The following is a 13,797-nucleotide window of genomic DNA, read 5'->3' as shown; positions in this document are numbered from 1 at the left end:
GTTTCCACCAGAGAGCCAACCTAGAACTGGATGACTTGGTTCAAGTGAGTCACGATCTGATAGCAGTTTTCAAATTCCTAAGGGGCTGTCACACAAAAGAGGGCACCAACCTGTTCTCAGTCTTCCACGACTGTAGGACATGATACAAACAGACTGAATTGCAGGAAGGAAGATTCCAGTGGAATATCAGGAAAAAGTCTCTAGTGGTCAGAGCGGTCCAGGCAATGAAACCAGCTGCCCTGGGAGGCTCTCTGACATGGGAGTTATTAGGGCAAAGGCTGGACAGCATCGGTCAGGGATGCCTCAGCACCGAACAGGAGGCTGGACTCAATGGCCGAAATGGCACCTTCCACTTCTACAGTTCTGTGATTGTATAAACTCATAACAGGTAGTCGTAATAAATACTTGCAACATCAGGAGAAATAACACCCTACCTTATTTAAATAAATACATAAATAAATGATCTCACAGCAGCTGCTGCGGAAGCATGCAGAAGTACTGATTGCATGCGCCATGCAATCTTGCCCATAAAGCTGCCACTCCAGTGTATGAGAACTCGCAAAAATGACCTTGTTCAAGGCTGTTAGCACATTGTGTTACCCTTACAGATGTACGTACTGCTGGGAGGTATAGCCGGTAAGGTTTGTCTTATGCACACCATTCTACAGACGCAAGGTAAATGTGTTACTTTTTAGACTAAAATATGCCCAGAAAATTATACTTACAGTTCCAGGTCTTGTGAAATCGATGCTATGTGCCACACTCTGCCTCATCTGGTTACTAAACAAACGGACACAGACATTTTGCAGATCTTCTGGGGTGATCTATGACACAGAGACAAACCAAGTCAGTGGAAATTTGAACTTTCCCTCTTAACTCTTTGCCCAAAGATTACGTTCCCAAAAGGTACCAAAAAGAACAGAATCAAAATCTGCCTAGGAGCAAAAAGAAGAGGAGGAGGAGGTGGAGGCGGCGGCCCCAGAAGCAACAAGGCTGGGAATGCTCAATTCACAGCTCTTTTCTGTGGCTACTTCATAATGGCTAGCTGCCTTTCTTCTTTATCATGAGTCAGAAGATATTCTACAGGCCTATTATGCAGTCTAGCCACAGCTCCATTCAGCTGCATTGAACCCGCTTTTACATGTGGGTGGGATAGAAAAAGCCCCCTCAAAGAAGGCCACATACTGTTTAACTGTACAGTTTAATAACCCTGGGATGTCATTCGGACTGTTTAGTTCCAAGGTCCATTGAAATAAATGGGATAAGCTAGTCATGACTTAATTTGTCTCACTGAAATCAACCGGATATAAGCACAACTAATTTAACCTAGATCTAATCCACAGTTGTTCTGGATTCCAAAACAGTTTTTTAAATTTAGAGGACTCAACTGAATGGATGCATCTCACTTTACAGTCTTTCAACGAGTGATCATATCTGGGGCCGGGAAGGAATATTCTCCCTGCTTGGATTGGCTTAGTAACTGTAGACATTTAGATTGGGGGGGGGGGGCAGGCGGTTCCTCTCCTCACATGCTCTTGCACAAGCTATTAGCTTTGGCGGGGTATATTTTTGTGAGCTTGCGTTCTCTGTCAATGCCAGTCCACTACCCCAATTCTGTGACTTCACCTGTGAAGGCTGCTCTGTGAGACTTCTTTCCCTGGAGGCTAGAACTTTGCTTTCTGATCCTTTCCAGCATTACAATTCTATCATTCTATAAAGCCCAGTTTTGCTTATGTTTAATTTCCAGGTGCATTTGAACTCAGAGGAAGACCAATGCACAGCTAAACAGTGCCACCATCTGGCAACAAGTAGAAAACGCACAAAGTGTTCAACAAAGAGAGGGGTAACCAGGAACACTGTGCAGTTACATGAGACGCTGTAAGTGTCGAGGCCCACCAAACATACTTCTGCTTGCCTATTTCTAGAGGCATCATGTCTTCACTTGGGGGCTGATTATTAGCAAAACTCTAGTTAAGCTTTGTAACTTAACATAAAATATCATCTTTGGAGACAATTCATATAGGGAATAAAACATGCAAGACAGGCGTAACCTCATCATCCCCAGCTCCACTCCTCTCATCAGATTTGGAATCCTGCTCCATCTGCTTTAAAGGAAAATACGACTGCTCCATTCTGATTGGCCCTTAGGATGGACCTTGGCATTACCCCAGCCAGAGCACATTCCAGAACTGCACAGTGGTACCTTGGCTCGTGAACGCCTCAGTTCATGACCAAATCGGGTCGTGAACAGAAATTTCAAGAAAAGTCTGCCTCAGGTTGCGAACTCTGCATCGGGTGATGATCGCGATCATGTCCATCTCTCCTGCACAAGCGTGATCGCAGTCATGCTCAGGGGGGTGGGGGGGAGATGGCCGCAGTCATGCCTGTCTTCCCCGTCTGAGCATGACCGCAATTGCACCTGTCTATGGCCGTAGTTGCACTCGTACAGGAAAGACAGGCACGATCGCGGTCATGCTGGGGCGGGGTGGAGATGGCCATGATCTTTGTTGTTCTCTGTTACTTTGTTCCTCTTTGTCACTTTTGTTTCAAATGTTTGTGATTTAAAAAATGGTTACAGAATGGATTGACCTTATTTACATTGAACCTTATGGGGAAATTTGACTTGGATCACGACCAATTTGGGTTACGACCAGAGTCATGGAATGGATTACATTTGTGAACCAAAGTACCACTGTATTTCAAGATACCTCATCAATACAAAAGGCAGGAGCAGGGTGGAAGGACACTTAACCACTCCAACATCAGTCAGGTCTCTGTGAAAGTTACTCCATGATCCAACTCACTTCCAGCCATGAAACTTGGGAAGGTGGGAACAATTGCAGGGGAAAGTTTGCAGTGCCACAGAGAGCAAGGTTCATGCATCCTCCCCTGAAAGTGCTTCCCCACCAAACACACTGGGACAGCATGGAACGCTGATGGGAAAGCCCATTCCGGTGACAGAGCAGGAATTTATTCTGCAACTGAAGTATCACAGAATCACAGAATCGTAGAGTTAGAAGGCACCCAAGGGCCATGGGGTGCAACCGGACTCTAAGTCAAGCCATCCCTCTGAGATGGCTGTCCAGCTGCATCTGAATGCCTTTAGTGTGGGAGAGCCCGCAACTGCGCTAGGGCACGGGCCCTATTGCCATTCTGCTCTAACAGGATTTTGTCTGTGATTTCTAGCTGGAGCCTGACATCCTGCTCCTTGAGCATGTTATTCTGTGTCCTGCACTCTGAGATGATCAAGAACAGATCCTGTAGTTCCTCTTTGTGACTGCCTTTCAAGTACTTGTAGAATGCTGTCACACAATTCTGCACACAATACTACACTTTTTGCACACAACAATACTATCCAATGTACACTTTGCACTTAAAGAACAATACCAGGGTTGGCTTATGTGTATGTTTTCTCAAGGATTTGACTGGTGCTAACATTTACGCTTCTTGTAATAATAAAAACAAAGATGACTGCATTTTTGTGTCAAAATATAGCAGCTGCAATTCTCAAAGCATTTATAGCTACAGTAGAGAAGTAATTTTTGTTACAGAGAAGTATCTGAAACTTTCAGTCAAGCGGCACCTCACAGACTCATTTCTTATGGCAGGCGTTTTCACAGGCAGATGCGCAGGCTATGATGCAAGAAATGAGCAAGCATGTAAATATCCCAGTCACCAAAACTGGATGACCCCACATTTTGCTGTACCATTTTGCCATTAACAGTGGCTTCCAGGGAGTCCACCAGCTCAGCAGCAACTCCGATGAGGTTGTGGTAGTCTGCCTGGATTTTGTTGAACCGCTTGAGGTAAGTCATGGTTTTGCGCTCCGATTCCACCAGCTGCTGGTGAAGCTGCTGCAGCATTTCTGTGGAAGGAAGGGAAGGTGCGTTACCAGTTGCACTGAGAAAGGAAGGCTCTGTGTTCTCCTCTTCAATCTGCCTTCTACTTTCCTGATTTTTCTTGCAATGCAAATTGGAGGGGAAAAGCATTTTGAAAAAATGCGTTTTGAGGAAGGGCTTTGCTAGTACCAGCTGTTTTAACTAGTGATCCAGTATGTTGATGACAGAATATGAAGGGCACTTACTCAATTTTGCAGTGCCCACTATATTCATCGGGCAGTACCAGGATAGCAGATGCAAGCTAGCAGAGGGAGAAGCACTCTGTTATCTTTAGAATACATCACCAGGCTAACACCAAAACAAAATGTGGGGAGTAGACAGACAGTGTCTACTCCTAAAAGAATATGACAACTTAATGTTTTGCTGGAACATTCTGTCTCAAAGCCCAACAGATGATGCTGAGGAGTGTTAAGATGACACTCATAAACCAAACTGGGAACATTCAAACAAAAACTTAATGGTAAACAACGTTAACCAAAGGGCTTTAAAACAAAACTAGCACTTCCATTTCTCAGTTGGCATCACTTTACAAGACAGCATAGTCGGCCTCCTCCAGTACAGAACCATTTTTAAATGGAACACTGGAAGCTGTGTGCATTTTCAGGACACACCCTCCCAATACCAAGCAGTGATATGAATTTGCCCCTCCATTTACAGACACCCAATCATGTCATCCTTCACCACTGGGCAACCTAGAGAATTCTGTCCGATGTCTCCTTTGTTTGATGACTTCTTATTCTCACAGTCAATCAAAAAAATCACTGCTGAGTGTTAAATTTTAATGATAATGAGGACAGATTGAAAGAACTAGGCATAATTAGCCTTAAGAAGAGAAGATGGAGGGAAGGTATGATAACACTCTCAAGTAGGTGAAGGGTTGTCATGAAGAGGAAGGCCAGGAACTCTTCTCAGTCATCCCTCAGTGCAGGGATATGGAATAAGGGGCTCAAGTTACAGGAAGTCAGGTTCTAGCAGAATTTCAAGAATTTCCTCCCTGTTAGAGCAGCACAACAACGGAACCAATTACCTAAGGAGGTGATGGGCTTTCCCACACTAGAGGCATTCAAGATGCAAATGAACAGCCATCTGAGAAGAATGGTTTAACATGGAGTCCTGTGCTGAGGTTCCAACATTACTATTCCATGCTATATTTAATCTGCATTTAAAAAATAACTTTTTCCATGGTGTTATTTCTTTAAAACTTTTCTACCCTGCCCACCACTAACATCTCGGGATGACTTACAATATGCCATTTTTACTGCTTTGCTATTTATTGCTCTTTTTAAATTACTGCCGTTGCTTTTGATTTTTAAAATGCATGTTTTATTATTTTATCTGCTTTTATTATGTATGTATGTTGCCTTGAGAGCTTCAGCCATAGGGTGACTCATGAACTGAATAAATACATCAGTTTAGGTGGAAAAGGAGAAGCCTATCGCCTTGCGTTTGGTTCAGCCAAATAAATCCTCTGCATGGTCTGAGCCTAAGGAAAGTCGGCTCTGTCTGTGGACAGTGCAACTTTGCAGTGTGCAGCTGTGAGGGGCTAGCACCAGTGCAGGATTGGTGCCAGGTCTGAGGGGAATGGAGCAAAGTGCTCACTGGAGCAGCCACGCCACCACCCCAGTGCCCGTATCACGCATCACAAGCACCATCCTCCCAGGGCCAGGAAGACTGTGGCAGCCACTCTGGCGGTGGCCGGTGGCATGGACAGAAAGCAGCCACGCAGCCTGGCGTGGAGCTGGGCTGAGCAAAACAGCAGAACGAGCCGTCCCCACCTTCACTTTCCCAGAATGCCTGTGGACCTTCCAGACCCAGCAACCTTCTGAGAAAATGAAGATGGAGGAGGAGCAGCCTTCCACAGCTCCTCCTTGTAGCACCAACCGAGGCACCACAGCCCTTAACTTAAAAGAAAGAAAAATGGCGTATGCAGGCAGCAGGCGTCAGTCCGTCTCAGGGCACATTGGTATGGTCTGAGCATGCCAGCTCTGACTGCCAGCCTGCACCTATGCCATCAGGCCAATCCCCTTTATTTATTTTTATTTATTCTTTTAATGCTGTTCGCTTTTTCTTTGAGCGCGCCAAAAGGGGCCTGTTCTCCCCATTTATTCCAACATTCCTGTGAGGCAGAGCAGGCTAAGAGATAGCAGTTGGCTCCAGTGCACGCTGCAACTGAGCTAGGATTTGGACCTGGGCTGCCTGGGCCTAGTCTGACACTCCAACCAACAGCTCCTTGCTCGACCGACCCCAGCAGTGACCCATGGAAGAGGCAGCCACAGAGGAAGAAGGGAGGGCCAGCAGGGCTATTCCACCAGCTGTGCTGTGAGGATGAAGAAGAGGGAACATGAAGCGGCAGAATTACGTACACAGCACCCCTACGGAACACTTTAGTTTACTGGGGACTTTCACATAACTAAGCCAGCCAGCAAGCAAGCACCTTGCAGTCTAACCACAGAGCAGAAGGGAAGAATGCAGCTGACAGCGGTGACAAGAAATACGGTTTGATTACAGTTTAAGAAATAAGTGATTACAGTCTGATTACAAGGGTTATGCCAAAGGTTACAGCCGATGCCTTCTGAGAAGGAATATGAAGGGAGGGGGGCATTGCACTGCTCTGCTTTCCAGGTGTGTTAGCCAGGAACTCCCAGAATTCCAAGGCTGTATGGCCATCTGCAGACCACCACATGCCAGGTTGCAGGAGACTGAGACAAAAGTTGTGGGACAGGCCTTCAGGCAACAGAGAGAGTGGGAGATGGGACAACTGAGAGTGGCAGAACTGGAACAGCAAAGGCAAAAAAAGAGCGAAGAATAAGTTTTTGCACTCCAGCCGTGACAGCATTCATTTCATCAGCTTCAGCAGACCAAAAAAATGAAGCGACTTTCCAAGGACGTTGCAGTCAATTTTTCCCCCCGTCGACAAGCTTTTTGTTTTGATTTTGTCCCGACAACAAAATGAGCCATGCAACCGCAGCCTCCAGACGTGTCCTCCTGTGCTGCTGCGCTACATCGTTCCCCCAAGCTTCCTAAGTCATGGCAAAGATCAGAGAAGCCAGATATTATTTGTGTTTCGGCCGTTTTAAAACTACTGAAAAAGCGAAATGATGGCTTTTAAATAATAAATGGTGAGGAACATTTTCCACAGAGGGAGCCATGCTCCCAACAATTATTAGAAAGAGAGAGCGGCAGAGGCACATCGGAACGTGCATCATCAATACTGAGAAGCTCTTTTAAGAGAAAAAAGCAGCTGCATAGAATTACACACAAGGATGTAAGGAGTCCCCTGCTGGCTGAGACAAAGAGTCCAGCAATGAGACCAGCATCCCTCTTCTTGGAGTGGTCAACCAGATGCCTCCGGCACACCCTCAGGAGTTAATTATATTACGCCATATCCCATTCCATTCCATTCCATTCCAATTTTCTTATTATTACTACTGCCTACTTTAGAGGTGGGAGCTTTGTACATGGGTTTTATTGACTGAGAGGCAATCATCAATGCATCCCACTGGAAAAAAAACAACCGAGCAACTACCTCTGTGGTTATGGAGAAATACAAGCAAAATGAACAAGTAACAGATGCACCAAGAGCAGTGTAGCAAGAAAGAGGTAAACATAGCCTTCCACACAAACAGGTGTAAGGTATTAATTCCTGACCTGCGGAGGTCCTTGGAGGTTCCTGGGCAGGATGAAGCCCAAGTCCTACAGGCATCTCTTGAGGAGATCGCTGTACTTTATTAACGTGAGAAGTCCACGGACCCCCCCCCCCCCCACACACACACAGTGAGAAAGCACGTCATTTGGAGTGACTTTAAAAGGGGATCTAGCTGGAAATGGTGCCCACTGACACATTTTCCTACAAAGCTACTCATCTGGCGGCCAGACTGCAGGGCTGCAGAAACACCGGCACTGTGCTTGCAAAGCCAGAGGTGTTACATCCGTCTGAGGTATTAATTGGAAGTGCTGAGAAAGAGCCCCTGTAGACTGTTGCCGCCTGTGCTGTTCTCTACCGAGGACAGCAAGCTTCACAAGGATTGCTCCACCTTCAAAATACAGCTGAGCTGGCTCAGATTAATGACCCAGCTGAGATCGTATTTGCTGAGGTGGCAGGAACTGCAGGTGCAAGGGGGGGGTGGCACTCACAGGGGGGAACCAGCAGAAGGGAGGGGTGGACGGGCAAGCATGGCAGGCTTTCATACCAAGTCAAACCCTTGCTGCATCCGACCACAAAGTGTCACCAGCTCTGACTGGCAGGAAGGGTTCTCCAGGATTTCAGACAAGATCATTGCCAGTCCTACTGGAGAGTTTGGGAAGCTTTTGCATGCCAACCTGGTGCTCTGCTAATGAGCTACAATTCTCTAATAACACCCCCAGGTGCCAGCAGATTCTTCTCGCTTATGGCCCCCAGAGGGTGGAATACTGGTTTTTGGAACCTAGCTGGAAAGGAAAATAGATGACCTTTCCAAGAGGGAACTGGTGAGCAGTGCATTGGCTCCTTGGTAAGTATGCCAACCCTGAAATCTGCACTATCCCAGCAAAAACTTCGGTAGGCCAGAAAAACTGAGAAACTTTCCAAGGACATTTCTTTCAATTCTCCCTCCATCAAAACGCCTTTCATTTTGTTCTGACAACACAAATGGTACAGCTGCAACCACTAAATACCTGTCTAGTGTTTTGCTGGGCACGGTTAAGCAAAGCATTTTTTCTAGGCTTCTCCCAACATTGGCAAGAATCAGGAGAAATTACTCCTCTCGGCCCATGATGTGGGGTATCGACCAGGAAGAATCAGTAGACACAAGTGTATTTCAGCATTTGTTTTCATCGACTGATGCTTCCCAGCAAATATCCTGCACCAGCCACCAAGTTAGCTTCATGGAGAAAGCACCATTTGAAAATGTTTTCTTTCCCCTTAATCTTCTCTCCTAAAGGCAGCTCTGAACTGCTTCCAAATGTCATTAAAATGTCATTAAAAACTGAAGAACAGAACTTAAATGCACACTTGCATTGGTGCAGACCTCAGTAATCAATTTTAATGTGAGAAAGATGCTCAGAACCTAACAGGAAATGCCCTTCCAACTTCCTCGATTAGCTTCTCTGCTTGGCTCCGGAAAGCAGAACCTAAATACATGACAGGCACATATATGATTGGCACATGAGAACACATGTGTCGAACGCCTTGTGTACCTTGGCTGCAGTGTGTGCTCTCCTTCTGCCGTGTGAGAGAACACAAGTTCAGGAAAATGGGGATTGACGCCTCTGAAGAAAGCCCACTGAACCTCATCATTCTTCATAATCCCTGTGGAATTTTCCCCAGACAATCAATCCGACACAGATACAGATGAAGAACCAAGGCTATACGTGACTTGTTCCAGAACATGAAAGAAGGATTCCCTCCCTCTCTCATGATACTAGAACCCAGTGGGGTCATTGGTGGGCATGTCACCATAGATTAAAAAGGGCTTCACATAGTACATAGTTAGACTTGGCAATGTGCTGCCCAGAGATGATGCGTGGCCACCAACCTAGAATGCATGGTAATCAGACAAATCCAGGAAGGGAAAAAGCCTGCAGAAAATAAGAGTATCGGATGGATTTGTTGCTTCCAGAATCAGGGTCAACTTGCCTCCCAGTTCCAGTGCTGGGGACACAAATGCGGCAGTCAGCTGCCCTCCTGTCCTGCTTGTGGGCTTCCCACAGCCACCAGGGTGGCCACTGTGGGAACACAGAGAGAGACCTTTGGTCTGACCCAGCGGGGCTCTTTGTTTTCATGTGGTATGTCCACACCTTCACATGCTTCCTACTTCTGGCATACAGTGAAAGATGGCACCGCACTCCCTGCCTCCTATTCAAACCATCTTCTTAGCGTCTTCCTAAGAGACTCCCCAGTGCATCTCCCCTGCGATTCTTGCCGAGGGTGGCTGTGGGCTGATTTCAGCAACACAGTGGGCAGAAGAGAGGAAGGGGATGCCCACGTAAGAGGCTGCACAGGTCAGCATTTGCTCCACCAACCTGGAACATAGGCGGCTATTCATCCATCTAGCCTGATGCCTATTCTGGCTGGGAACCGCTTTCCAGCAGAAAAAAAGGACATTCTTGCCCTTGCAACGTGGGCCTTTGAGCTGGATACGACAGCAACGGACAAAGTATTTGCTCGCCTGCTGAGCCAAGCACCCTCGTCTGATGGGGCTAACTAAGAACACAGGACATGGAGCCGCCTAGCCTGCTTCTAGTTGCACAGCTCAGACAAAGGTTAGCAGAACACGCGCAGCCAACTTGCGCTGCTTCACTGACGGGTTTGTGGTCTCTGTGGCTGAAATATATTTTCCTGCCCTGTTACCTGATATTCCCTTTAGAAGGAAACATCAGGGGCTCAAACCGGCACCCTCAGCATCCCGGCTTTTACACTGTTCTAATGACGCAGCCAACTCTGTAGACTCATATGCTGGATGGATCCTGGCACCCCCAGGTCCAGGAGACATTGACGGAGATCGCCACTGTGTAGGTTCACACAGGGACAGCTCTCCCTCTGGCAAACGCCACCCAAGTTCTCAACCATGGTGATCTGGTTAGAATGTGACAAACATTGAGAATTAACTGCCTGTTTTCCTTTGGGATGTGAAAGAGGAGGAAGATCTACACGAGTGCCATTCCAGAGGTTTTAATCCATCTGTGTCAGTTTATGCCACTGGCACATTTGAAAGTTGCATTTTTAACCCTAGTTTTGCTTCTTCTGTATAGACCGGGGCTGGGAAGGTTGGAGAAGGACACTTAACCTTTTCTTTACCCACTGGTTGCACATTGCAATTTCTCCCTAGCAGCTCTCCCACCACCCCAATCCCACACTCCAGCCCCAAAGTTACAATAGAAACTTCCATGCTTCTCAGATAGGAGCCTGCAGCCTGGACAAGAGGAAAGTAACAGGTGGCAATTCAGCAGGCAAGGAAAAGGTTAAGTGCTCTCCTCCTCCCCAAAGGCTTTATCCTGCAAAATGTACCATCCCACCTTCAACAAAGATAGGATAATTAAAGCACAGGTTTTGGCCTACAATTCCCATGATCCCTCACCACTAGGGATGGCGAGGACTGATGGAAGCCGCAGGTCAAAATATTTGGAGGGTCTCAAGTTGCCCACCCCTGCTTTAAAGCTATTAGCTAAAGCAGAATGTGTGGTTCCATCCTGAATTTCTGCCTAATTTTTACCCTGCAATATTAATTAAGAAGATAAGAAAAACCCTGCTCGATCAGACCAAGGGTCCATCCAGCCTGCACTCCTAACGATTACACCACACTGGTCCTCAGCTTTTTCTTGCTGCTCATTGTATGTTAATCACTAAAAACACCCTTGCCCTTAAAATGAGTGTCTTGTTCATATTCAAATGTATAATGATCAGGCTGCATGTTGTTTTTAACTGGCTGAGAGCCCTACTAACTCCTCTCCCTGGAAAGGACTGATTCTCCATGACAGTAATTTAAATATCTTTAGAACATTTTGCAAAGGATACATATAATGTCAAAAGTCTTGGATTATGACTGGCTTTTAGAGTTGCAGACAGGAATTCTTCCAGTCTCATTTTTAGATCAGACTCCCATGACTCCTGCAAAAGAAATGCACACAATTCTATTTTCCTGACAGTTATTTGCTATAATACATGTCCCACATTATTATTCTTTTAAAAATCAACAAGAAAATCAGAACTATTTCCCAGATGAAATACAAAGAAATCTGATGATCTGAGTTATGCAGAGAAAGCTACCGGCATTGTTAGAGAGATGGCAAAAACACAAACAAGGCATAGGAAATAGGAGTGAGCTTTTGTAAAGATACAACCCACTCTAAATGTATCCTTCACAAACACCATGGAAGCAGCACAAGAGCACAATACTGTCTGAAAATAAATATTTCATGGTGGATTGTGTTCACCAAGTCATAAATCTAGGCTGGATGCATGTAATGTTCTCTACATGGAACTGCTGTTGAAAAATAGTCAGAAATATTAACTGGTCCAGAATGAGGCCTTCAGAATTGTGACAGGAACAAAGCATAAAAAGCATAACCCTCCCAGTAACATACCATCTTTAATGGATACCAATTTATTTCCAAAAACAATTCAGCGTGCTAATTTTAAGTGGTAAGATTTTAAATCTCCATTCATATGTATTTAACTGACCTCTTAGATCAACATCTAAGCTACCTCTCTCCATTCCTGGTGAGCTCCTCTACAAAGAAACTGTAAACTATTCTGTTCTCTTCCTTGATATTATCAGTTAGCTGGACTGTGTGACCAGGCTGGCCTGGAGTTTGTAAATAAATTAACAGAGTAATTTATTTGAATTCGTATGCAAATGATATATGAATAAATGCATTGTGACTCAGCTTGACCATCATCTGTTTCCTTCAGGAACTCTCAGTTTGTTAAGTGTTCTATCTGACTTGTGTCAAGGCAGCAGACCAAAAGAACAGTAAGTTGCATTAAGTAAACACCAAGATGGTGTTTAATAGAAAAACATGCAAATATTTGAGGATTGTCCCCAGACTACAACTTGCCTGCCCTGAATCACAGAAAAGGCAACCTTGACCACCTAATGAGAAGGAACCACTCACTGGAGAAGACCCTGATACTGGGAACGACTGACAGCAAAAGGAGAAGGGGCCAGCAGAGGTTGAGGTGGCTGGATGGAGTCACTAGGCTGGTGGGTGTGGGCTTGGGTGGACTCCGAGGGATGATGGAGGACAGGAGAGCCTGGAAGAATAATGTCCATTGGGTCATGATGGGTCGGGCATGACTTTGTAACTAAACAAACACTACTATATAAACCTTACTGGCCTAGATCCTATTCTGCATCCATCAGTTTTATGTATCATTCCAGAACAAATCACGTACATACCTGGAAAAGTTCTTTGAAGGATGGGTGGATCATAGGATTGGGAACAAAAGGCAAGGCATAGAATGGAAGGAATTCTGTAGTCTGGCTCAGGGCTGCCCCTTTGGTCTCCAGGTAAGTTTTAAAATACGAAATCCTTTCATCCAAAGCTGCTTTATGCTTTGAAAAAGAAAAAGAAACACATCGACTAATTGGAAAGGAACTTTACAGTTTAAGCAAAGTGTGACTGACAGCTGCCAAAAAGTTGCAGCTTACTGTGGGTTCACTGGTTTTATAAATCAGTTAATGCAGGCATCTCAAACTCAGTTTCCCTCAAACTCCACAGCACAAGTTTACATTCTGCATGAACTCTCTCATCCCACAATAGAGTGCTTAGAAAGGATGCAGGAAAGGGAATAGGATGACAGAAATAGAAGCAACTCTGGGACCACAAACTGTTAAATAAAAGCAGGTATTTGTCCTACTGCTCCCTTGCCTTGCACATAAAAACATCCTTAAGCATGGGAAGAGCAGTGGCCAAGAACCAAGAAGACTCCCACTGAGATCTTACTCCTACCAAACCACTCTCAGCTTCAGGGACCCTGGCTGCAAAATACAAGGATAATAATCTATTTGACATGGTTGTTAGAAGGATTACAGAAGCAATACAAGTGACTTGCTTTGAGTACTCTAAATCTGCAACTGCTTGGAGACAATCTTCAAACCAAAAAAGAGGAGTTTTTAATTATGCCTGCTCTACCAGGAAGACTGGAGTTACAGAAAATTCCTTGTTCTACAGCTTTTGTGAGAGTTACTTTAAATGTACCTGCATTTTAGATTCAAATCAGATTATGACACTTGTCCAGCTGTTCTAACTGAGCAGGGACCCAAGGTAGGAAAATGCAAAGGGCCACACAACAGGAGTCTGTATTTCTAGAAGGCATCAATTCTCACCTATTAAGTACAGCAGACAGACAGCAGGTGATATTCACAACTGCTGAATTATTTTTGTGCTATATTACCGGGACAAACATCCCTGATTGTGC

The 13,797-nt window shown here is 45.3% G+C and overlaps 1 protein-coding gene across 1 annotated transcript in view; it reads right to left on the bottom strand.

Annotated features, from left to right (window-relative positions):
* ARMC9 (armadillo repeat containing 9) overlaps positions 1-13,797 on the bottom strand; it is an 87,069-nt gene that overhangs the window by 61,719 nt on the left and 11,553 nt on the right. Inside the window, exons 5-9 of the mRNA XM_044456240.1 lie at positions 12,776-12,931; positions 11,392-11,484; positions 9,075-9,099; positions 3,708-3,865; positions 726-824 (exon numbers count right to left, since the gene is read on the bottom strand). Of these exons, the coding sequence (XP_044312175.1) occupies positions 726-824; positions 3,708-3,865; positions 9,075-9,099; positions 11,392-11,484; positions 12,776-12,931 (531 nt within the window). The remainder of the gene's footprint in view (positions 1-725; positions 825-3,707; positions 3,866-9,074; positions 9,100-11,391; positions 11,485-12,775; positions 12,932-13,797) is intronic.

This window comes from Varanus komodoensis, unplaced genomic scaffold (assembly GCF_004798865.1).
Source record: "Varanus komodoensis strain SLA01 unplaced genomic scaffold, ASM479886v1 scaffold82, whole genome shotgun sequence".
Classification (NCBI taxonomy): domain Eukaryota; kingdom Metazoa; phylum Chordata; class Lepidosauria; order Squamata; family Varanidae; genus Varanus; species Varanus komodoensis.
Note: the sequence above shows the minus strand (reverse complement) of the source record. Positions and strands in the feature narration are given on the sequence as shown.